At 57.3% G+C, this 22,713-nt stretch overlaps 3 protein-coding genes and 1 long non-coding RNA gene across 4 annotated transcripts; 3 read left to right on the forward strand and 1 right to left on the reverse strand.

The window, feature by feature from the left end:
* Window positions 1–1,859: 1,859 nt before the first annotated feature.
* On the forward strand, window positions 1,860–5,469 carry IL27 (interleukin 27). The gene is given in 5 exon segments (XM_043560170.1): window positions 1,860–2,984; window positions 2,986–3,246; window positions 3,337–3,435; window positions 4,075–4,233; window positions 4,937–5,469. Coding segments are annotated over 5 exon segments (840 nt in total). The 5' UTR covers window positions 1,860–2,912; the 3' UTR covers window positions 5,186–5,469.
* APOBR (apolipoprotein B receptor) lies at window positions 5,342–11,556 on the reverse strand. The gene is made up of 5 exons (XM_043561382.1): window positions 10,912–11,556; window positions 9,699–10,562; window positions 6,672–8,780; window positions 6,321–6,586; window positions 5,342–6,231 (listed from the first exon to the last, which is right to left on the reverse strand). The coding sequence occupies exons 1-5, from the start codon at window positions 11,215–11,217 to the stop codon at window positions 6,162–6,164; spliced, it is 3,615 nt and encodes a 1,204-aa protein (XP_043417317.1). The 5' UTR covers window positions 11,218–11,556; the 3' UTR covers window positions 5,342–6,161.
* A 751-nt stretch (window positions 11,557–12,307) lies between these two features.
* On the forward strand, window positions 12,308–22,234 carry CLN3 (CLN3 lysosomal/endosomal transmembrane protein, battenin). Its single transcript, XM_043560169.1, has 16 exons — window positions 12,308–12,743; window positions 12,931–13,053; window positions 13,209–13,287; window positions 14,514–14,610; window positions 15,421–15,492; window positions 15,884–15,963; window positions 16,101–16,186; window positions 16,686–16,758; window positions 16,841–16,984; window positions 17,869–17,981; window positions 19,000–19,046; window positions 19,122–19,190; window positions 19,282–19,337; window positions 19,429–19,522; window positions 21,611–21,751; window positions 21,854–22,234. Exons 2-16 carry the CDS (start codon window positions 13,008–13,010, stop codon window positions 21,971–21,973), a joined length of 1,317 nt encoding a protein of 438 aa, XP_043416104.1. The 5' UTR covers window positions 12,308–12,743; window positions 12,931–13,007; the 3' UTR covers window positions 21,974–22,234.
* On the forward strand, window positions 19,534–20,497 carry LOC122471506. Its single transcript, XR_006294196.1, has 2 exons — window positions 19,534–20,171; window positions 20,212–20,497. It is a non-coding gene; the product is annotated as an uncharacterized LOC122471506 (long non-coding RNA).
* Window positions 22,235–22,713: the final 479 nt, after the last annotated feature.

Here is a 22,713-nt window from a genome sequence, read left to right on the forward strand (position 1 = left end):
TGGAAAATCCAGGGTGGGGTGAAGGGTGGAACCGTGCTGGAAGGGAGACCTATCGTTGAGTCAGCCCAGCCCTGACAGCCATCCACAGAGCAGAAACACACAGGGCAGGATTACTCTGGGACCTGGCTGAGCCCCATCCTGACCTCACACAACCCCAACCTGGTGAGCCCTGACCCTGGTCATCGAGGGAGCTCTTATCCCAGCCCAGGCCTGAGCCCTGACCTGAGTCACAGGCTCTGTCAGAAGCTCGGCCACAGCCTGAGCTCTGGGCCCAATCTGGACTGAGGTCTAAGCTCAACCCCGATGGGTCCCAAGCAGAGCCTCCGGGTCATTGACGGCTCTGACCCCAAACACAGACAGAGCTAGGATGTTGGTCCTAGACAAAGTTCTAGCCCAAGTCCGGCCCTAGTAGACCAAGTCCTGATCATGGTTACAGACTGAGATCTAATCCCAGATCTTACTCTGGCCAAAGACAGAGCCCTCGGCCCATTCTCACCTGCCCTGCCCCTGCCTGTAGACTGAGCCCTGCCCCTACCCGGACTGGGGCCCCACTGCTCCACACAAACCCCCCCCTCCCAACCCCCCCAGCGACTTCCCCGCTTCCTTCGCACTCCCTCATTCAGCCATCTGGTAAACCAGAAAAGAGTAAGATGACTCAAAACCCCAAGTCCTCTCCGATGGGCAATCCCCTTACCTGGCCGTCCATCTTTTGCCAGACAGTGAGCTGGCGATGGCATAGGATGATGATGACAGAGCAGAGGAACAGGAGGGGTTGAGGGTCCAGGACCCATCACCAGCCCCTGGAGCAGTGACTTCCCCGGGAGAGGGGATGCGAGGGGAGGAAATGTCCTAGGAGCTCAGCGGGGGGTCCGGAGCTTGGATTGACCGAAACCCTAGCTTCCCGCCACCCCCTCCACCCCCCCTGCTGCACCTCCCGCCCCCTCTGGGAAGGGAAATGACATTTCCCCATTTCAGCAAGGGGTGGCGAGGAGGGAAGACTGAGCGCAAAGCCGAAAGTACAAGCAGGACGGAAAGTGAAACCGGCGCAGCCCCCAGTATAAGACCCCTGCCCGGGAGATGGCTGGCCACACAGGCTGGGCCCCGCCATGGGCCAGATGGCAGGCGACCTTGGCTGGCGTGAGTTTGAGGCCAGGGCCGGGGGGGCAGAGGGGGTGGCAAGCTTGGCTGAGACTGGGCAGGGGGTGGGAGGGCTTGACTGGTGTGGATGGGGGCCGGGGGCCGAGGGACAGCTAGTGGGTCAAGACTAAGGATACAGGATACAGTCGACCGGAGGATAGGAATGAGGCTGGCGTGAATGAGGGTGATGGCTTGATCAGGGCTGGGCAGCGGATGGGAAGCCTTGACCGGCCCGGATGGGGAGAGGCGGGCAGCCAGTTGGACCAGGACCAGGACCAGGAGTTTGGCTGGAGCGGCTGAGCGGGGATGGGACAGTTTGACTGAGAACCGGGGCTGGGAGAGGAAGAAGGGCGGGAGGAGTGGGCTGGAGTGGGCTGGAGTGTGGGGCGGGGGCCAAGGCGGCGGCGGCCTAACTGGGTCAAGGGTCTATAGCTTGGAAGGAGGTCCAATCCACAGTGGGCGACTCAAGGACACAGAGACACAGAAGGAAGAGCAGATGGTAGGGCCATAGTAGGGACCAAGGGCTGGAGAACGGGTAGAGAGCCAGAGCCAAGGAGCTGGGATTGCGTGCAGAGCGTAGGGAGAAGCCAAGGGAAGGGTCTGGGGTCCCAGAGCTCAGACAGGAAGCCCTGGGAAGTGGCCCAGCTCGATTTGGGGTGGCAATATCCACCAGAGCCTGGGGTACTCACTTTCCCTCAACACAGAGCTGAGAAGAACCCCACTCTGCCTGAAGTCCCTGGGATGTGGTCCCTACACCAGGGAGCCTGGATGCTAGGGGTCCCAGGGACCACCCACCACCTCTAGAAGTACCTTGGCCGGTGAAGGACCCAGAAGCTCTCCTTCACCTTTACGTACAGGACATTTCGGGAAGCAGAGCCCAGGGGTTAGAAATCAAGAATGGACAAGGGAGAAGCATGGAGAGGAGGGTGAGCGGGAACAGACAGACTTACAGCTTAGTTTTGGTTTGTGTTTCGAGGAGAATTGTGTAACTCCATGATTGCTAGATTTCCTCTCCCTGATGGAGAAACCACCGAACCCTGGCCTCTTCCCAGACCCCCCACCCTAGGGCCCCTCTCTCTTCTGTCCAGGAAACATAGGCCGGAAATACTTTCAGAAACCAGCTGGCCTGACTACCCCATTTTACGGATGGGAACCTGAGGCACAGAGATAAGAGGCGACTCATCTCATCCAGGGAAGGACCTGGACGAGAAACAGAGGTTATGCCTCCCATCCCAGGCCCCCTTCCTCCCCCTGGCACCCCCTGTTCTTCTGACACTGCAGAGTGACCCATCGGCCTCGGTGGTGGCTGGACCAATCTGTCCTTCTGACTCTCCGAGGTAGAGTCTCCAGCACTGCCCGCCCACCCCTGGGGCTCCAGTTCAGGCCATCAGAGCCGCCTGGCTAAGCCCCAGGAATCTTCGGCAGAACAGAGTGCCCACTCCAGGGGAGGTGGCTGCCTCGTCTGAGTTCCCTGTGGGGGAAGCACGCAGGATCTGCATTTGGGCAGATCTGGAATCCAGTCCTGGTTCCCTCCCCCTCTCGCCACGCCACCCTGGGCTAGTCAGCCTCACATTTTCCTCATCTGCAAAATGCACGGATAATAGCCCCCAGGCTGCCACATACCGTTGAGCGGTTGGTTCACCGAAAAAGACACTTAGCCAAGGGAGTTAGTGAGGGGCCGAGATGGAGCCTGAGATCTGCTTGCAAATGTGGGCCTTCTGTGCAAGGCCGTGTCCGCCTCGGAGAAGGGGTACCTTCCTTTCGTTCAGACAGAGATGCCGTATGGTGTCCTCGATAGCTTCCATGTTATTAGTGGCCTTGCGGGGTCAGCAAAATGGCACACAGGCTTTGCCTACAGCACAGGCTCAGAAGGGGCATGTTGAGTTCTTCTCGAGCTTTCCCCCCACCTGGCCCACCATCTCCCCCCTCTCTCCAGGGCTCAGCCTCTTGTTGCTCTCCTTGCTCCTGGCTCGTGCTGGTGTTTGGGGATTCCCGAGGCCGCCAGGGAGGCCCCCCCTGAGCCTGCAGGAGCTGCGGAGGGAGTTCAAGGTCAGCCTACATCTCGCCAGGAAGCTGTTCTCCGAGGTTCGGACCCAGGCCCACCGCTTTGTGAGTCTCTCTCTGATGCAGCTGGCTTTGGGGACGGGCGAATCCCCAATCCCTCTGCCCCCCCCCCCACTAACAGATCTTGCCCCACAGGCTGAATCTCACCTGCCAGGAGTGAGCCTGGACCTCCTGCCCCTGGGAGATCGGCTCCCCAATGTCTCCCTGACCTTCCAGGCCTGGCACAGCCTCTCTGTGAGTTGGGGGCCGGTGGGGTGGGGCAGGAGAGCTGGCAGCAAGGCTGGGCTGGTGATGAAGTGATGAAGTGATGAGGTGATGGTGATGGTGATGAAGTTAGGGGATTGAATGGAAAATGGATTTGGGGATGAATGGAGGAATTGGATCCGGATGAGGCTTGGCATGTCGCCGGATATAAAGATCCAGCTGGAATAAAGAAGTCATGTCAGAACGAGGCTGCACATACGGAGGAGGGATGGCGTGGGATTAGTGTGGGAAGGAGGTTGGAGACAGGATAAAAACACAAGTGAATCCATGGACGTGAAACGGAGGGGGGCGCCTGGGTGGCTCAGCCGGTTAAGCGTCCAACTCTTGATCTCGGCTCAGGTCACGACCTCACGGTTCCTGAGATCGAGCCCCCAGTCTGCTGTTAGCACAGAGCCTGCTTAGGGTTCCCTCTCCCTCTCTCTCTCTGTCCCTCCCTCCCCACCCCCCAAAATAAACTTAAAAAAAAAAAAGGAAAGGAACGTGAAAGGCGATGGTAGGGAAGAGGATAGAGTGGGGTTGTGGAGAGAGAGTGATAGGACAGTGGAGATGGGCTTAGGTTTGATCCTCAGCCTGCAAGCCTTTCCTGACTCCCTCCCTTCCCTCCCGCAGGACCCAGAACGACTCTGCTTCCTCTTCATGACACTTCGCCCCTTCCACGCCCTGTTGGGAAGCCTGGGAAGCCAGGGGGTCTGGACGAGCTCAGAGAAGATAGAGCTATGGACCATGAGGTTGGACCTCCGGGATTTGCAGCGGCATCTCCACTTCCAGGTAGAGTGTTCACCCCCCTCCCGAACTCCCAGAGACCAACACATAACATTGAGGCTCACGGGCCCCCTTTTTCAAACACTCCCTGACCGCAGGTTGGGTAAGCTTGGAAGGAGATGCTGTAGATCCTCTGAGTGTGTGTGTGTGTGTGTGTGTGTGTGTGCAGGCCCTGGCTCTGCCCCCCCGAATCTCTGCCTCCTCTTGATGTCTTGATCCAAACAGCTCTGAAGTACCCGGAACAGCTGCTGGCATTAGCAGGCCCTACAGCAAAGCTCGGTCCCTTCTCCCTTAGCCCCTAACGTCACCAGATCCTCCCGAATATCTCCAAGAGAAACAGGCGTTTTATCCTTAATAAAATGTAAGCAGCATGAAAACTGGCTGTCCCACCTTGCTGCCCACTCCGGACCCCCAAATGACCCTCGAGAGGAGAACTTTGGGCATCCCACACGCCCAGGGCGATCCTGGGATCGTGTGCCCGCCCCGGGCGCGGCATCTGGCTCGGTGACTTCCATTTTCTCGAATCAAAAAATCAGGCAGGACACGTGAGACGATGACATAATGGAAGGTCTAGAGTAGGGGCTGTCCAGGGAAATCATGACCTCGTGGCATCTGATGTCATTCTATTACCACTGGGCACCTAAAGGAACAAGGGTTTGCTCGGGGTCTCCGCTTGGCCACTGTCTGACCCGTGGGCCTCTCCTCACAGGTGCTGGCTGCGGGACTCAACCTCCCCGAGGAGGAAGATGACGAGGAGAGGAAGGAGCTGCTCCCAGGGGCTCCAAGTGGCCTCTCACGGGTGTCAGGGCAGCCGTCCTGGCCCCAGCTCCTCTATACCTACCAGCTGCTGCACTCCTTGGAGCTCGTCTTAGCTCGGGCCGTAAGGGACTTGCTCTTACTCTCCCAAGCCGGAAACCCAGCCCCGGCCTCGGGGTTCCTATTCGGCTCCCGGCCCTGATGGGGTGACCACTCAGCCCCTTCCCTTCGCCCTTCATTCAGTTCGGGCCAACGGGACAGCCTCCAGCTCGTCTGCCTTAAACAGGGCAAGACTCCACCGGCCTCCCACCCCAACCCCCACCCAATAACTTAAGGCCCCTCCAGGCCCTGCCGGATATTTATTTCTTGGATATTTATTTATTGTTTAGGAAAATGATGGTTTATTTATTGTTTCAGAGCCGGCTAGTTGTCCCCGGGCTAGGCCACCGTGCGGGGTGCCGAATAAAGCACTGTCATCCTCTCTCAGCCTCGGCTTCTTTTCCCAGAAGGGGTGCCTGACGCCAAAGGACAAAAGGGTCTGGGGGGGGGGGGTCTGTAGTCTCTGGCCACCCTGGACCCCTCTCTGCTCCTAAATTTCGGGGGCTCCTGGCCCACCTTCCCCCAGACTGGCTTGCTGGGCTGGTGGCTGCCACAGTAACCTGCAGAGCCGTGAGTTTTTCAAAGCTCAAGGCCACTGATCCATCTCCCATCAACCTCTGGTTGCAGATGGAGGTCCAGAGGGCCTCCTGACCCCTCTCCTCCGGGCTAGCGCCCACCCCGCCGAGCTTTGGGTTCCCACTGCACTGCCCTCTGGAGGCCTGGGTGGGGACCGGAGAGGTCAGGGAGGGAAGGCCGTGAGGAGAACTGTCCCGTCCCCTGGTCCTGCAGACAGCAGAGATGCGCCGGAGGCGTGATCAGGACGGGCCGTGAGGGGCGCGCTCCCAGCGGGCCAGGGGTTGGGGGGGCGTGTCCATCAGCCACATTGCAGTCAGACTCCTCCAGTTCACACTTCTCGAGGATGTCTGCCTCTGTCTGCTCCGAGCTTGACACAGCAAGAAACCAAGGCCCAGAGGGTGGAAAAGGGTGTGTCCGAAGTGGCGGAGGGAGATAGGCCGAGCAGGATTTGGTGGATCCTTCTGACGCTCATTCAGGGCCCGGCTCCCAGGGGCTCGGGGCGCTCACTGGGGTTTGGGCCGGCCCAGTCGGGCCTGCAGTTCCTGCATCATGCCGAGGTGGGCAAGGCCAAACCTGCAGGTGGAGACGGGCTGTGGGAGCTGGTCTCCACGTGTCCACGGCCTCCTCCCCACCCCGGCCGAGCCACGTCGCCCTCTGCTTACCCGTGTCCCAGGGGCCTTCTCCTGGCTGGCAGTGGGGTCCCTTCAGGCCTTGGGGGGCTTGCCTCCGGGGGTTCCTCTGGCTGGAGAAGTCTCTGCTCGGGGGCTGACGGCTCTTCCTCAGGGGGGGGGCTGGGAGGCTCCTCCTGCCGCTCAGGGGCAGGGGTCCTTCGGAAAGAGGGCCGGGAGCGACGCTGGGAGGAGCTTCGAGACAGGAGTACACGGCTCCGCGAGACAGAGACGTCCAGGCGAGACCCAGGAAGCAGGGCCTGCAGGGACAGGGGCACCGAGTACCAAGGGGCTGGCTTCGATATTCTGCTCTGTCCAGCCCCGGACCCTGGCTGGAGCCCTCACCTCACTCCAGCTGCCGTGAGCATCCCCTCCGGTACTTGCTGCCGTCTCCCCACGTGGCCCAGGCTCCTGGTATGTTGACTGGTCCTCCTGGCCCTGGATGTCCTCCGGGCCTTCTGGAACAATCTCCTCGGCCTCTGCCCTCTGGTCTTCAGTCACCTCAACACCCTCCACGTCAAGGGGCCTCTGTGCCTCTTCCTCAGGGTGGAGGTCCCCACGCTGCCCCTCACCGCCTTGCCCCTGCTCCTTTAACTGCCATCCCGCAGCAGCCTCCTGTTCCCACGGCGGCGTCTGCCCTCCTGGGAGCCCCTCGGCCTCTACCGTGGTGGCCGTGGCGCCCTCTGCCCTCGCCACCTGGGAACCCCAGGTAAAGCTGTCCATCCCACAGCTTCCCTCTGCCACTGCAGATTCCTTGACCTCTGCGCACTCTCCCCAGGGCTCACCGTCTCTGGCCTCAAAAGCCTCTTCTGGGCCCCCTCTGCTATTTACCTCCATGTCTGCTGAGCCCTCCGGGCCAAACTCTGGCCCCCCTCGGGTTTTTTCCCACGCAGCCTCCACCAGCTCCTCTCCTCCCCCAGCCTCCTGCCTCCCTTCTGATTCCCAAGCTTCCCCAGCCTCTCTTTTGGGCCCTCCCCCAGGCACAGCAGCCCTCCCATCGGCCTTGTCCCCCGCTATCTCAGCGGCCAAAGAACTGACCCCTGTGTCCTCGCTGTCCTGGAGGCTCAGAGCCGCCTCCTCCAGCCCCCAGACTCCGCTGGATGTCGTGTCTGCCCTGCAGGGCACCGTGGCCTCTGCCTCCTCATCCTCGGTGTCTCGGGCATCTGACTCCCCCAGTGCCCGACCTGCCCCTGCCCCTGCGCTGAACCTTCCACCTGGCTCCTGGCTCTGTGCTCCGCGGGCCTCTCCCTCCTCTGCTCCACACCCTGCTTCCTCAGCTTTCTTCCACTCTCCACCTGCCTCCAGGACATCTGGGAGCGCAGACTCTTGGCCTCCCTCGGCCTCCTCGGCCTCCTCTGATGGCTGGCTTCCTACAGCCTCCTCCTCCCCCTCTTCAGCATCTGCTTTTTCTTTGTGGGAATCCCCTCCCTCCAAGTCCCTCCTCTGGGCTTCAGTCCCAGAGGCACCAGGCTTTCCATACCCCAGGTTTCTGGGGTATTCCTCCGGGCTCCTTTCTGTCTCCTCTTTGTTCAGGGCTGGAATGCCCCGGGGCTCTTCCTCTTCCCCCAGTCCTTCCTCAGGCTGCTCTGTTGGGGTCTGGGGGGCGGCCATCAGCTCAGGGTCCTGGCCTTCGGTGACCTCGTGCTCAAGGCCACTGCCCTCCAATGCCAGCCCTTCTCCACCTGTCCGAGCCTCCCCCTCGCTCTTCTCCCCCCTGCACTCCTTCTCAAGGCTGGCCTCCGGGGTTGCCTCCAAGCCAGCATCGCCTTCAGCCTCGTTTGCCACTTTGTTCTTGGGCAACTCAGCCTCGGCGATCCAGCAACTCTCTGCCTCCTCTTTGGCCTTCTCTGCCTGCACCACCTCCTCCAGACCAAGGGCAACAGTCCTGTTCACCGAGGCTTGCCTCCCCTCGTCCTCTTCCCCGTCCCGATCTGCCTGGACCTCAAACCCTTCTCCCTCCCCCTCTGACCCCTGGCCTCCTGCAGACTCCCTCCCTGCCAGCTGGTCCTTCACTGCTTCCTCCACACCCTCAGTTCCTAGAGCCTGGCTCTGTTTGGGGGAAACACTCATCTCAGCCTTTCTCTTCTCATCCACCTCCTCCTCCTGGTCTTCCCTGGTGGCCTCCTCTATTGCCCAGGTCCTCCCAGTGCCCTCTGAGATCCTTTCTTCGGAGACTACTCCCCCATATTCTGGCTCCCTGGCTCCCGAGAGGTTACCTTCCTTCCCAACTGAGGTTGTCCCGGCCTCTGCCCTGCCTAAAGTTATCCCGGCCTCCTCCTCCCTGCCTGAGGTTGTCCCGGCCTCTTCCTCCCTGCCTGAGGTTGTCCCAGCCTCCTCCTCCCTGCCTGAGGTTGTCCCGGCTTCCTCCTCTCCCCCTGAGGTTGTCCCAGCCTCTTCCTCCCTGCCTGAGGCTGTCCCAGCCTCCTCCTTTCCCCCTGAGGTTGTCCCGGCCTCCTCCTCCCTGCCTGAGGTTGTCCCAGCCTCCTCCTCCCCGCCTGAGGTTGTCTCTGCCTCCTCCTCCTCCCTGCCTGAGGCTGTCCCAGCCTCCTCCTCTCCCCCTGAGGTTGTCCCGGCCTCCTCCTCCCTGCCTGAGGTTGTCTCTGCCTCCTCCTCCTCCCTGCCTGAGGCTGTCCCAGCCTCCTCCTCTCCCCCTGAGGTTGTCCCGGCCTCCTCCTCCCTGCCTGAGGTTGTCCCACCCTCCTCCTCCCTGCCTGAGGTTGTCCCGGCCTCTTCCTCCCTGCCTGAGGTTGTCCCGGCCTCCTCCTCCCTTCCTGAGGTTGTCTCTGCCTCCTCCTCCTCCCTGTCTGAGGTTGTCCCGGCCTCCTCCTCTCCCCCTGATGTTGTCCCGGCCTCCTCCTCCCTACCTGAGGTTGTCCCACCCTCCTCCTCCCTGCCTGAGGTTGTCTCTGCCTCCTCCTCCTCCCTGTCTGAGGTTGTCCCGGCCTCCTCCTCTCCCCCTGATGTTGTCCCGGCCTCCTCCTCCCTACCTGAGGTTGTCCCACCCTCCTCCTCCCTGCCTGAGGTTGTCTCTGCCTCCTCCTCCTCCCTGTCTGAGGTTGTCCCGGCCTCCTCCTCTCCCCCTGAGGTTGTCCCGGCCTCCTCCTCCCTACCTGAGGTTGTCCCACCCTCCTCCTCCCTGCCTGAGGTTGTCTCTGCCTCCTCCTCCTCCCTGTCTGAGGTTGTCCCGGCCTCCTCCTCTCCCCCTGATGTTGTCCCGGCCTCCTCCTCCCTACCTGAGGTTGTCCCACCCTCCTCCTCCCTGCCTGAGGTTGTCTCTGCCTCCTCCTCCTCCCTGTCTGAGGTTGTCCCGGCCTCCTCCTCTCCCCCTGAGGTTGTCCCAGCCTCCTCCTCCCTGCCTGAGGTTGTCCCGGCCTCCTCCTCCCTTCCTGAGGTTGTCCTGGCCTCCTCCTCTCCACCTGAGGTTGTCTCTGCCTCCTCCCTGCCTGAGGCTGTCCTGGCCTCCTCCTCCCTGCCTGAGTTTGTCCCAGCCTCAGATTCTGTCCCTGACTCCCATGTTTTCTCTACCCTTGTGCTTTGGCTACCCCGTAGGACCACCATCACCTCTCCTTCCTTCCCAGTCTCTTTGGCCCTAGGCGCCTGGATCTCCTCTGCAACTGCCTCCTTGAACACCTGCTCTAATGACTCCCTGCTGTCCCCTGCTACCTTCCCCTCGGGCTCCCTCTGCCAGGTCCACTCTGACTCCGCCTTTCCGGCCACCCCTGGTTTCCCTTCCCTGATCTCTTCCGCCTCCTCCTCCTGTTCCCAGGTTCTCCGTGTCTCCTCTCTGTTCACTTCCTGCTCATTGGGCCCTCGACTCTCCTGGGTTTGGCTGCCGTTGCCTCGACCAGCCTTAGACCCTGCCTCAAACGTCTTTTTGGCCTCTAAGTGGGCACTTGGCTCCTGGCACCTGGCAGCCCTGGCTGCTTCCCAGGCCCCAGTGAGCTGCCTGTTTGCTTGAGACCGATGGGAGCTGCCTTCTTCCCAATCCCAGGTCTGTTTTGTAGCTGAACTTCCCTCCTGGTACCTTCCAGGCTCTCTAGGCTCTCTCAGCCCTCCACCGTCCTTGCTTTGGCTGCCTCCAAGGCCCTCAAGGGCCTCCTGGGCTCCCTTCTCTTCAGTCTCCTCTGGCCTTCCTGCAGCCACCTCCCCCACTTCCTCAGCTGCCCTTGCCTCCCTCCTCTCTACAGTGGGGACCTCATCGCCCATAAGGTAGGAGACAAAGGTGCTGAGGGAATCCTGGAAGAGAAGGGGCAAGGGGACAAAGGCATTAAGGGGAGATCCAGCCTTCTTAGAACTGTTTAGGATGGGACCCTGCCCCAGAGGAACTCAGATACAGAAGAGGGGTTCTGGGATCTGGAAGGAGAAAGAGAACTGTATCTGCAGAAGGAAAAGGAAAGGGCTAGATTAGGGGTAGGGATGTATCTGTGGAGGTGGGGTATTGAAATCCAGAAACAATCAGGCTAGGAGGCTACCTGATCCTGGGAAAGGAATCTCAAGTCTTGAGGAGAGTCTCAAAAGGTGGAGGGAAGGGGGGGGGGCCCAGGGAGCAGGGCGAAAGTCTCTGGCATCTCCTTGCCCCTCTCACCAATGCCCCCCTCAAGGCCTGATGCAGCCCAGGGAGATGGAGCCGGAGGAAATCCATCCTGTCTGTCTCTGTGTGTCCAGAAAGCCGACAAATGACCGTCCCCACCCACTGAGACAAGCCAGTCTTCCCCGGGGCCCAGGACACTTCCTCTTCCCCTAAGTCTGCCTGACGCATCCCCTCCCCAGGCCCTGCCCACCCTCTGCGGTGCCCACAGCAGCTTCCAGTCCTGGCTGGGAAATCGGTGTGCATCACCTGGGGGGGCTCAGGTGCATAGTTGGAGCTGAAGGGCAAGGGAAGGGAGGCCATAAAGAAAAACGTAGGAGCAGGAGACCTCAGAATTGGGGAGGGGGGAGGGGGCTGTGGCAACTGCAGCTTAAATGACTCAGGTCTTGTATTCACACCTCAGCCATTTCCGTCTCCCCCACAAGCCACAGCCACTCTGTGAGAGGAAGCTGGGGTTTGTGGTTCCTGTTTTGCCTAGGGACAAGGAGTAGGAGTGAAGAGGGGTTGGTAAGAGCTCTGGCTTCTCATTTCAGGGTCATTAATGCTTCCCTAAGGGGAAGAAGGGGCCGGGCTCGTGGCTCCAATGTCCATTCCCTCATCCGTAGACATTCTTGCAAAACAAAACTTGGCTAAGCTTTGTATTGTGGTTATTTGTGTCTACCTCTCAACCTCTTGTGAGTTCCTTGAAGGCAGAGGCCATGTATGACATGTTGCTGAGTTTCTAGGGCACCACAAGGGTAGTAGGACACCATATTTCATTGGTTGAGTGACCTGGGAAGCAGCCCAAGGGGCCACATTTCAAACAGCAGTCTGAGGACTTGGTGGTGAGAAAGAGCTGGTAGAGGTGGGCACCAGCTGGTGAAGCCCATAGAAGGGATTAGCAGGGGAAGGACTCCATGAAGAAAATTCAGGATGCTGCTTAACTACCTAGAGAAAGGTAAGAGAATAATCACTCCTTATTTGGGACTATGTGAAGTGACTTTGATCTACATCTCTTCCCCTAATCCCCACCTTCTAAATCTCCAATTAAAGGGACTAGATGAGATCACAGAATCAGAATCTTGGACCTTATTACTCGTCAGGTCTAAGTATCCTCGATGCAGGCAGGAATTCTGCCGGCAGCCTGCTCAGCCAAACACACCTGCCTCTGGTGCTCTATTTCCTATTGCTAAAAAGGTCTCTAAGGTCACGTTTAGGTCTCACTTTGCGTCTTCACCAGCAATTTTCCTTTTTTGTTTTCTCATCTGTAAAGCGAGGGGGGGGGAGGCGGGACTATTTCTGTGATAATGTTCAGTTCTAGGATAATTTGGGGAAAGGGATCTCTTTAATGCTTTGGATATTGCCAATAGGTAGAAATCCTCTTTGATGAGTGTTATCTTTATTTTCAGTTCCGAAGCAATCTAAGGGCAACAGATAAGAATAAGGATGCCCGAAACTGGCTGTCTTTGTTCCCGGTCAGAAACAGTGAAGCGAGCAACCCGGTGGCCATATTTATTTCTGGCAATTGAAGGTCGCGAGAGGAGCTGAAGCCGCTCGCTGCCATGCCTAGTGCTGGCAGGATACGGTCAAGACCTTGCGCCCCGCTAGTCTAATGTCGTGGCTCTTCTTTGCTGATCCTACCCGCTCTAGTTTTAAACCAGCGGTTCCAGGGTTCTCCCGGCCTCTCTCTGTCCCCCGCCCCGAGGCTGGGAAGGCCCAAAGCGAAGACAGAGAGAGGACCCGGAAGTTGTGGTGACCTCCAAAAGCACGTGATGAGGGACCCGCTGGTGTTGTCACGTGAGCCGCCCACCTGCGGTACCTCGGGGCCGAACTTGCAGCTGCTCTTAAAGGTACAGACCGCAGAGCCCCCTGCTTTGAAGGGGGGCGGGGGCAGAGTCCAATGGGTGGGACGTGGTGGGGTGTGCGAGGGCGCGAGATGGAGCCCGGGGTAACGTGGTGGGTCGCCGGGCGCGAGTGCGGCGGAGAAGCCGTAGCCGGGACCGGCAGTGGGGCGTTGATCCTTCTCATCTGTCGCAGACCCTCATCCGCCGGGTCAGAGCCAAGCCTGGACTCTCGCTGACTTTGAACCCTTCGCGGGATCTGAACTTGATGCCATGGGAGGCTGTGCGGGCTCGCGGCGGCGCCTTTTGGATTCCGAGGGTGCGTATTCCTACGCGCCCTCCTGAGAGTGACAGCCTCTGTCCCCACCAGACTCGGGCCTCGGGCGCTGGCTCGGCCCCGGGAGGAGCCCCGTGGGGCCTTCGTGCACCTGCGAGTGGGGTGGAGGTCATGCTCGCTTCTTCTCGCCTTCCCAGGGGAGGAGACCGCCCCCGAACCTCGGCCCCGTCTGTTAGACCGTCAGGGAGCCCTTTGGAAGAACGCGATGGGTTTCTGGTGAGTGGCCCGAAGAGTTCAGCAGAAGTAAAAATGCGGTGGGAAGAGGGGAAGCAACAGGAAGAAAGAGCTGAGGAGGAAAAAATTGAGCTCTGAAAAAGGAGCTGAATTCACAAATATTTACTGAGCCAGTTGGTTTGCCCAAGGCAGCCGGTAAAGTTCCCAGACTTTATTCATTTACTTACCACCTTCTTATTTTGGCCAGATCCTCATTTCACCTGTAGGACTACTTCGCGTTTTACTTCAAGCAAATCAGGCTTTAGATGTGTAAATGCATGTGTTTCTTTAAAGAAAACTTTAAATCACTACTCTAGACGGAAAGCCAGTATTTCTCCCAATGCATGTTTTAAAAAGCACATGCCTGCTTTTTAAACGATCGTCCACCTACCTCCCTGGAATCATTCCAGTATTGAGCTCTGGGAAATGCTTCTAGCACTAACCTGACCATCGAGGGCTTGGGTGGCACACTGGGTTGGAAGTGACTTCCCACGTGACTCTGGAAGAGTCTCGTAACCTCTCTGAACCTCGGTTTCACAGCAGCAAGATGAGAACGGTAGTACCACTTTGTAGGCTTGTGGAAGGAGGCACGTGAACTCTCTGGCTCTTGGCCCAGTTCCTTTCCCATCACTGAGCGTGGCTCTGGGAAATGAGACTAAGCAAAAAAGATTCTTCATGGGTCATAAAGGACTTTGGTATTATCTTGTTTTCATCCCTGCAGCCCCCTGCGAGGCAGTGAGAAGAGAAACTTGTATCCTCATTTACCCATGAGGAGACCAAGGCCACTCAAGTAGGAAGCAGCAGGTTTGGGATCTGAACGTGATCCTTCCGAGCTTCAAGCTCCGGGATCTTTCTACTGTCCCACAGCACGTCAGAGACTGTGGATCAGTGGATGAGAATAGTCCCAGGAACTGAATCATGGTGGAAGCCTGGAGGAGACAGGCATCAAGGACGACTTCCTTCTCTTCCTGGGAGAGATAAGATGTGGACCCAAGTCTGCCTCCCAAAGCCAGTTATTTCTAGCCCTAACATTGAATGGAGATTGGGGGGGGGGGGGGGGTAGTGACAGAGAAAAACAAGGGAGCTGACTGAAGGCCACAGGAAGGGGAGATTTGGTGCTAGGACTGTGGGTAGATTGTAAACCTGGAAGGAGGCTGGGATCTGTTCTTCTGTGTCAGTTATATCTCAATAAAACTGAAGAAACAAAAGGTCTATAATGCTCACTCCAGGCTCCTGGGCCTTTGCAACAACTTTTCCTATGTGGTGATGCTCAGCGCCGCCCATGACATCCTTAGCCACCAGAGGGCATCCGGGAACCAAAGCCATGTAAGTGACCCTCTCTATCACCGCCACCATATTTAGTCATTATGGGAAGATGAAGAACTCAACCTAGGGCAGGGGCCCCTTTGAAAAACTCCGGGAATGGGGTAGCCAAGGGTTGGGGCAAGAGGACTAAAGTTCCCAATCTCCCAGACCTCAGAGTGAGAAGGGTTTTTAAGAATCAACTGGTGCCAGGTGTCCAAACTCAAATTTTGGCTGGGTGGGGCCCTGGTAGGGTTTTTTTAACCCCAGCACTGAACATTTTAGGCTGGAGAATTCTCTGTTGTGGGGCTTTCTGTGCATTGTAGGGTGTTTAGCAACATCCCTGGCCTCTACCCATTGGATACCAGTAGCATACCCCCCCCGCCCCCCCAGTTCTCCAGTTGAGACAAGAATGTCCCCAGACATTGCCAAATGTTCCCTGGGGGCTCTAATCCCCTCCCGTTGAGACCCTCTTTTCTATGATGAGCGAGGGGATGCACGCCAAAGGCCAGCAGCCACCTCCTTACAGGCCCCACAGGGAATTCGGTCCAAGATCAGCTTTTCTGGAAACCCAAATCTTTAAAAATCAAAGCTCCTGAATGTGTTACCCAAGTAGAGCCCATTTACAGGGCCATCTTTGGCCTTCGGGTCCTTAGTTTAAGGTTTCCACGGCCCCCTCACCCTGCCTGTTGTGCACATAGAAAAAGCCAGGTCCCAAGAGTACAGTGCGGAGCCAAAGCCATCCTTCAAGTTAGGGCTGAGCTGGGACTGGAGGTGGGCCCTTTTGGTCTCTCCTCTTGCCTCCCTGGGTAAAAGACTCTTCTCTTTTATCAGGTAGACCCAGACCCAGCGCCCACCACCCGCAATAGTTCATCCCGATTTGACTGCAACTCTGTCTCCACGGCTGTGAGTACCCATCTGGTCTCCTCCTGCCCCGCACCCCCACCCCCAGCACCCAGCTGCGACTGTCGTGATTATAATAATCAAGACCATTTACTGAGCCTTTTCTGTGTGTGGCCTATATTGGCTCATTTAATGCACACAGCAGTGCTACGAGCTAGGCGCTATGACCATCCCCCATTTTCCAGACGAGGAAACTGAAACTCGGAGAGTGTGAATGTCTTGTTGACTCCTAGCTAAGGAGCAGCAGAGCTGGGACTCGAACCCAGAGCTGTCTGACTTCAGGGCCTGTGTTTGCAGCGGGTCGACCCGGCTGGTGTGTGTCTTCCCTTGGCCACTTGGTTGGGAGGTTTGTGCCTGGGACCATCTGGGGTCTCAATGTGTTCTCCCGTTCCAGGCGGTGCTCCTGGCCGACATCCTCCCCACCCTCGTCATCAAATTGCTGGCCCCTCTTGGTCTTCATCTGTTGCCCTACAGGTCCGGGTGGGGGTGGTGGGAGGAAGGGCAGGTGGGATCTGAGAGTGGGGAGGCCAGGAGGGCTGAGAGGGCCGGAGGGCTGGGGAGTTGCGGGCGGAAGCTGACCCTCTTCTTCTCTCGCTGCCTCTCCCCCTCAGCCCCCGGGTGCTCGTCAGTGGGATTTGTTCTGCGGGAAGCTTCATCCTGGTTGCCTTTTCTCATTCAGTGGGGACCAGCCTGTGTGGTGAGTGTGAGGTTTTGTGTCAGGTGGGGAACCCAGAGGAACCGAAACTGGGCATCGTGGGGTAGTCTCCCCAGCTTCCCCGAGGAAAAGGATTGTTTGTGTAACCCTCAGAAGCCTGCCAGGACTGTCACAGGCAGGAGAGGGGGGATGAGGTCGTTTTGGAGGGGTTGGGGGGTGGGGAGATAGGAGGGACTGGATGGAATACCGGGAGCTCAAGACGAGCAGTCACCAAGACTCCATGACGGCTGAGGCATCAGAGATGAGTTCTTGCTCCGGAGTTGATAACTGGGTGGATGGAGGTACCATTCCCTGTGAGAGGATGTGCGGGGGAGCGGGTTGGTTCTACTCCAGGTCTGAAGCCCGCCTGCCCAAGGGATCTGTTTTTAGCTCTGCTGAGCTGATGCAGAGGAGGCCCTGGCCAGACACCTCAGGGGACCGGAGATATCAGGGAGGCTGGGTGTGGTCACTGCCATGCTTGTCCCCTCCCTCCCCCCCCCAGGTGTGGTCTTGGCCAGCATCTCGTCAGGTCTGGGGGAGGTCACCTTCCTCTCGCTCACTGCCTTCTACCCCAGGTAAGCAGGCAGAGCAGGGAGTCGGGGAGAGGACCTCCCGGTGCTGGCTTTGGTCCTTCCTCAACCCTTGTGTTCCTCTCAGGGCCGTGATCTCCTGGTGGTCCTCAGGAACCGGGGGAGCAGGGCTGCTGGGAGCGTTGTCCTACCTGGGCCTCACCCAGGCTGGCCTCTCCCCCCAGCACACCCTGCTGTCCATGCTGGGTATCCCCGCCCTGCTGCTGGCCAGGTAGGCTGCCTGGGCTGGGAGGGTGATGGGTTAGGAGAGAGAACTAGACCCTGCTCCCAGTCTTCCGATCCTGGCCGCCTTGTAAAGAGGGGATGTGGATTCTGGACTCTGATGGACCTGGTTTGAGTTCTGGAGCCGCCACTTGCTAGCGGTGTAGTGTGGGGCAAGGTGTTTCACCTCTCTGGCCCTCGGTTTCCCCGTATCTTTTTTTTTTTTAATTTTTTAAATGTTTACTTGTTTTTTGAGAGAGAGACAGAGCACAAGGTGGGGAGGGGCAGAGAAAGAGGGAGACACAGAATCGAAAGGAGGCTCCAGGCTCCGAGCTGTCAGCACAGAGCCTGAGGCGGGGCTCAAACTCACGAGCCGTGAGATCGTGACGTGAGCCCAAGTCAGATGCTTAACCAACTGAGCCATCCAGGCGCCCCAGTTTCCCCATATCTTAAATGGCGGTAGTTCTCCTTGTGTCCTCATGAGGTGATGTGTGTGACGCCTCTGGTACAGTGTGGATCCCAAGATGATTTGCGGGGGTGGGGTGGGGGGGACCCTTACTTGATTAATTTTGAGTGTATTAGGAAAAAAATGTAAACTAGCCAATCCAACCTGTTATCCACATATTAATGCTTAGAACAAGGCCACGTAGAAAAAGGGAATCAATTTAAAGGAAAATAACAAGCAAAAAAAAAAAAATGTATATAGGAGGAGCGTAGATACGGCAAATTAGAAGTGACGGAAATTTGAAAAGTTGAATGAATGCGTAACACACGGTAGCTAGAGCGATCATCTCTGGCACGGGATGAGGGGCTGTGGCAATGATGGGGTGGAGGGGGTGGTGCCCTGGAAGGGAGTTGCCTCTCTGGTCTTACCTTCATCCCACCCGCTCCTAGCTATTTCTTTTTGCTCACATCTCCCGAGCCCCAGGACCCTGGAGGGGAGGAAGAGGCAGAGACATCAGCCCGGCAGCCCCTGATAAACAGCGAGGCCCCCGAGGCGAAGCCAGGTAAGAGACGCAGAGCCGTCACTGTCTCTCTCTCTCGCTGGGTTTTAGCCTTTGCTGTCTACAGTGGACCCAGTCGGGAAGGGGGGGGAGTGGATGTGCTGGTTACGGTAAGAATCATTTGCATTCATCTATTCAAGAAGTGCTCTCATTGAGCACTTGGCTGGGGGTACCAGGTGACTGACATAGGAAAGGGGGGAGATTCGTGAAGAAGCAGCTGAATCGGAAATGTGTTGTTTTCAAGCATTGGTAAGTGCTGGCCGGACATAAAGCAGTTTTGCTGCTGGGAACCAGGGGGAAACAGAGAAGGGTCCTGCGTAGAGAAGGTGGTCCGGAAGGCCTTTTTGAGGCAGTGTCCTTGGGCTGAAATTTCAATGACCGGGTGTCAGCCTTATGGATGTCGGGGTGAACAGGTTGCAGGCAGAGGGAGCAGCAAATTCTAAAACCCTGTGGTGGGAATGAGCTTGGATGTTCAAGAAACAGGAGGGACCAGCTTGGCTGGGATGGAGTGTGTAGCCTTTGAGCTGTATACATGAGCCGTGAAGACGTCTCACCGGTTTCTTCTTTTTCTTTCTTTCTTTCTTTCTTTCTTTCTTTCTTTCTTTCTTTCTTTCTTTCCTTCCTTCCTTCCTTCCTTCCTTCCTTTCTTTTTAAGCAGTGGTAAAACAGAGCTAACGTGAAGTTTACCGATTTCACCATTTTTTTATGTTTATTTTTGAGAGGGGGAGAGGGAGACAGAGCACAAGCAGGGGAGGGGCAGGGAGAGGAAGAGACACAGAATCGGAAGCAGGCTCCAGGCTCCGAGCTGTCCGCGCAGCTCAATTTGACCATTTTGAATTGTACAGTCCGGTGGCAATTGTACAGTACAGGCGCCCCTCAATTTGACCATTTTGAATTGTACAGTCCGGTGGCATTTAAGCGCGCTCAGTGAGCGTGAGCGTGCTTGGTTCTTGCACACCAGCACCCTGTGCCGAGTCAACGTGCCAGCCTCACCTGCCCTTCTCTCCCTGTTCCCCTGCAGACTCCAGCTCGAACCTCTCCCTTCAGGAAAGGTGGACCGTGTTCAAGGTATGGATGGTGGCGGGTCCCCCGTGGCCAGTGCCCGCCTGCCAGCCTGCCACTTACAGCTTCTGACCCTTCCAGGGCCTGCTGTGGTACATCGTCCCCTTGGTCCTGGTCTACTTTGCGGAGTATTTCATCAATCAGGGGCTTGTGAGTGAGGGCTGCTGGGGGGGGGGGAGTAGCAACGGAGGCGGGGCCCCACGTGTCTCTGACTGTCTGCCCTGTCCGCTCTCTGCTGCAGTTTGAGCTCCTGTTCTTCCGGAACACGTCCCTGACTCACGCTCAGCAGTACCGCTGGTAAGAAGGGCGAGGGTGTGGCTGCAGGACGGGCAGGGGGCTGGGGGTGGCGCCCGGAAGGGCTTCCTCCTACTCCCTGCCTCCACCGAAGGTACCAGATGCTCTACCAGGCCGGCGTCTTTGTGTCCCGCTCTTCTCTCCGCTGCTGTCGAATCCGCCTCACGTGGGTCCTGGCCCTGCTGCAGGTACTGAGCCCGGCCCTCCCTCTGTTCCCACCGTAGCTCCCGGCTTCCCAGACCCCAGGCTTCCCTCCCTCAGCAGGAATTATTTATTGCTCACCATCAGGTTCTGGGCCCGGGGGACAGAAGGCCAGCAGGGCTCCGGCTCTGCGTAAAACACGTGGCCTCGGCAGCCTGGCAAACCTGGGTGCAAATCCCAGCTTGTGTACTCTGTAGCTGGGTGACTTAGGGCCGGTCTCTACACCAGCCTGAGCCTAGAGCGCCTCCTCTATAAATCGGGTGTGGCCAACACCTACTTGTCAGGGCAGTCGTAGGAAATAGAGGTGAGAGGAAGAAGAAGACAATGAGATTTTGTATTCTGTTTTAACCCATCAGAAGCACTCACTTAATGGCTATTTCCACAAGCCTCGTGCAGAGACACAGGGTTTCAAATAACGTTTCTAAGGATAAGAAAAAATGTACCATTCTTTTATTCTGGATGGTTCATTGTAATAGAATCGGTGATGTCGTAGTCAACAGGCTATTGACCTCAAGGCTGGCGAGCAAATTGTGACTTCCCACAGCAGAAGTGTTACAGCGTTAAGTGCACAAACACCATCCACTCCCAACGGTCTAAGCCAAGTAGCTTCACATAACCAGCCTTCGCTGTTTCAAGGTCATGTGTCTACAGCCCCTGGAGGTAACTCGTTTTCAAGGTCATGTGTCTACAGCCCCTGGAGGTAACTCTCAAACTACATCTTTGGTTAGTACAGGAAAGTCCCTTTTAATAAGCTGAGCTCCTGCCTCGGATAACGAGATAAAGGGCAAGTGAAGATTTTGCACTTCCGGGTTATGACGCCGCCATGTGAATGGCCTCCAGCTTTCTTCTCTGTTGGTCTGAGCAGTACTGCGAACCCAGGGCTATGTACCCCCGAAGTGCCAAAGCACTGCGTCAACAATTCTGAACTCAGTAGATGCCACTGAAATGGGTGGCTTGTGATTTTAGCTGTCCTTTTTTTTGTTTGTTTAAAGTGTATTTGTTTACTTATTTTGAGAGAGAGCGAGTGTGCACGCGCCAGTGAGCAGGGGAGGGGCAGAGAGAGAGGGAGAGACAGAATCTGAAGCAGGCTCCGGGCTCTGAGCGGTCAGCCCAGAGCCCGATGTAGGGCTCGAACCCATGAACTGTGAGATCATGACCTGAGCTGAAGTCGGATGCTCAACCGACGGAGCCACCCAGGCGCCCCTACTGGGTGTGTTCTTTTACGTGCAGGTCTCTGAGCTTACCTCAGACTTCATGAATGAGAACCTCTGAGGGCAAGGTCTATGTGGGTCACCACACCCCCAGGTGTATGTACATCAACCTTGTGAGCTGCCACGGTGGCCTACCCACTGGGGAGGCAACCTTGTGTGCTCAGACCTGGGGCACTGGGGATCCTCTGAAGGACTGGAGCACACAGGAGGGACCTACCCCCTTGGGTGGGGTCGGAGAAGCTTCGTAAGAGAACTGAGAACACTCTAGCCAGAGTTTCTCAACCTCGGCACTGTTGACGTTTGGGGCTGGACCATCCTTTGTCGTGGGGCCGTTCCTGCCCTGCAGGGGGCTGGGCCTCTGCCTACTCCGTCCCCACTGGTGACAGCCGAGAACATCTTTACATATTGCCAAATGTCCCCTGGGTGGCAAAATCACACCCGGTTGAGAACTGCTGGTGCATGTGTAGCCTCAGTCTGGTAAAATGGGGGGGGGGGGAGGGGAGCGTGCCCTTGGGAGGAGGGCGCTGGGGTGGGAGGGGTCCTGATCCAAGCTGAGCCATGAACAGTGGTGGCTAGGAGATCCCAAGTGAGGGGAAGGTGGAATAGCGCTCCAGGCGGCAGGAGTGACAGGACCAAAGGTGAGGTGGGGGAGAGACCTACGAGGTCTCGGGTGCTGGGATGGGACAGAGAGCAGGCTTACCCCGGATCTCAGGATCTGGTAGGCCAGCTGGGTGCTGGGATGTGATCCAGGCCTGTCAGCCCTCTCAGCATCTCTCAGAACCAGGGGCCACTGGATGGGGTCGCAGCCTCCCTGCCCGCTGCCGCCGGTCCCAGGCTCAGCCCTCCCCTCCCCTGCATCCATAGTGCTTCAACCTGGCCTTCCTGCTGGTGGACGTGTGGTTGAGCTTCCTGCCCAGCATCTACCTCGTCTTCCTGATCATTCTGTATGAGGGACTCCTGGGCGGTGCTGCCTATGTGAACACCTTCCACAACATTGCGCTAGAGGTCAGCACCAGCTGGCTGAGGGTTGTGGGTAGCCTCGCTGGGGAAGGCCAGGGCAGGGGTGTCTAGGACTGAAGCCTCACCCCTGCTTTCTGCCCTCTCCAGACGAGTGATGAGCACCGGGAATTTGCCATGGCGGCCGCCTGTATCTCCGACACCTTGGGCATCTCCCTGTCAGGGCTCCTGGCCCTGCCTCTGCACGACTTCCTTTGTCATCTGTCTTGACACTCTGGCTTCTTGGAGCACCGGTCACACTAATCTGGGCCTGCGCTGACAGGCGGGCAAGTCAGGCCGCGGGCCCACAGCCCAGAGCTCATTCCCAGAGCTCCGCCCCAGGCTTCCCTGCACGGCTGGGTTGCAGAGAAGCACCGAGGTTCCGTTCCCCCTTGAGCTGGGGGGAGCCGTTTTCTCCCACTCCCAGGCTGGCCTTGGGGGGTTTCTTCACGGCATTATGTCCTTGGAATAAATGCCTATTTTGTCAATTGATTCCTGTGCCATTTTTTCTGGTTGAAAAAAAATGTTTCTTTTATTACAGAAGTAATATAAACCCACTTTGGAATGTAGGCAGGAGAGCATAAAGAAAGCATTTCAGCAGATTTCTACTTCATCTTTGAGGCCTTATTCATTCATTCATTCATTCATTCACTGTACGGGGCCATATATATACATTTCCCCCCAACATGTAAGTTTTCAAGCCTACAGGGAGGTTGAGAGAATTCGTATTCATGTAGGCATGGTTCCACAGTAAACCTTTTGCTAGAATTACTTTATCCCATATGTAACACTCCATGCAAATCAGCCTATCTTATTTTTGTGACATATTTCAAAGTAGGAGGCTGACTTTAATATATTTCTCCTATGTTTCTAAGATTTTATTTTATTTTTTAAAGTTTATTTTAAGAAAGAGGGAGAGAGAGGAAGAGTGGGGGAAGGGCAGAGAGAGAGGGAGAGAGAGGCTCCCAAGC

Source organism: Prionailurus bengalensis, chromosome E3 (assembly GCF_016509475.1).
Source record: "Prionailurus bengalensis isolate Pbe53 chromosome E3, Fcat_Pben_1.1_paternal_pri, whole genome shotgun sequence".
Taxonomy (NCBI): domain Eukaryota; kingdom Metazoa; phylum Chordata; class Mammalia; order Carnivora; family Felidae; genus Prionailurus; species Prionailurus bengalensis.

Bases quoted from the DNA above. Each gene is read 5' to 3' on its own strand.
- APOBR (XM_043561382.1), bottom strand. From the start codon at position 11,217: ATGGCCTCCCTTCCCTTGCCCTTCAGCTCCAACTATGCACCTGAGCCC. The intron at 10,563-10,911 runs GTGAGAGGGGCA...CTTCTCTTCCAG, and splicing joins AGGCCTTGAGGGGGGCATTG to GATTCCCTCAGCACCTTTGT. The intron at 8,781-9,698 runs GCCGGGACAACC...GGCAGGGAGGAG, and splicing joins CCTCAGGAAGGGAGGAGGAG to GAGGCCGGGACAACCTCAGG.
- CLN3 (XM_043560169.1), top strand. From the start codon at position 13,008: ATGGGAGGCTGTGCGGGCTCGCGGCGGCGCCTTTTGGATTCCGAGG. The intron at 17,982-18,999 runs GTAAGAGACGCA...GTTCCCCTGCAG, and splicing joins GGCCCCCGAGGCGAAGCCAG to ACTCCAGCTCGAACCTCTCC. The intron at 19,047-19,121 runs GTATGGATGGTG...TGACCCTTCCAG, and splicing joins AAAGGTGGACCGTGTTCAAG to GGCCTGCTGTGGTACATCGT.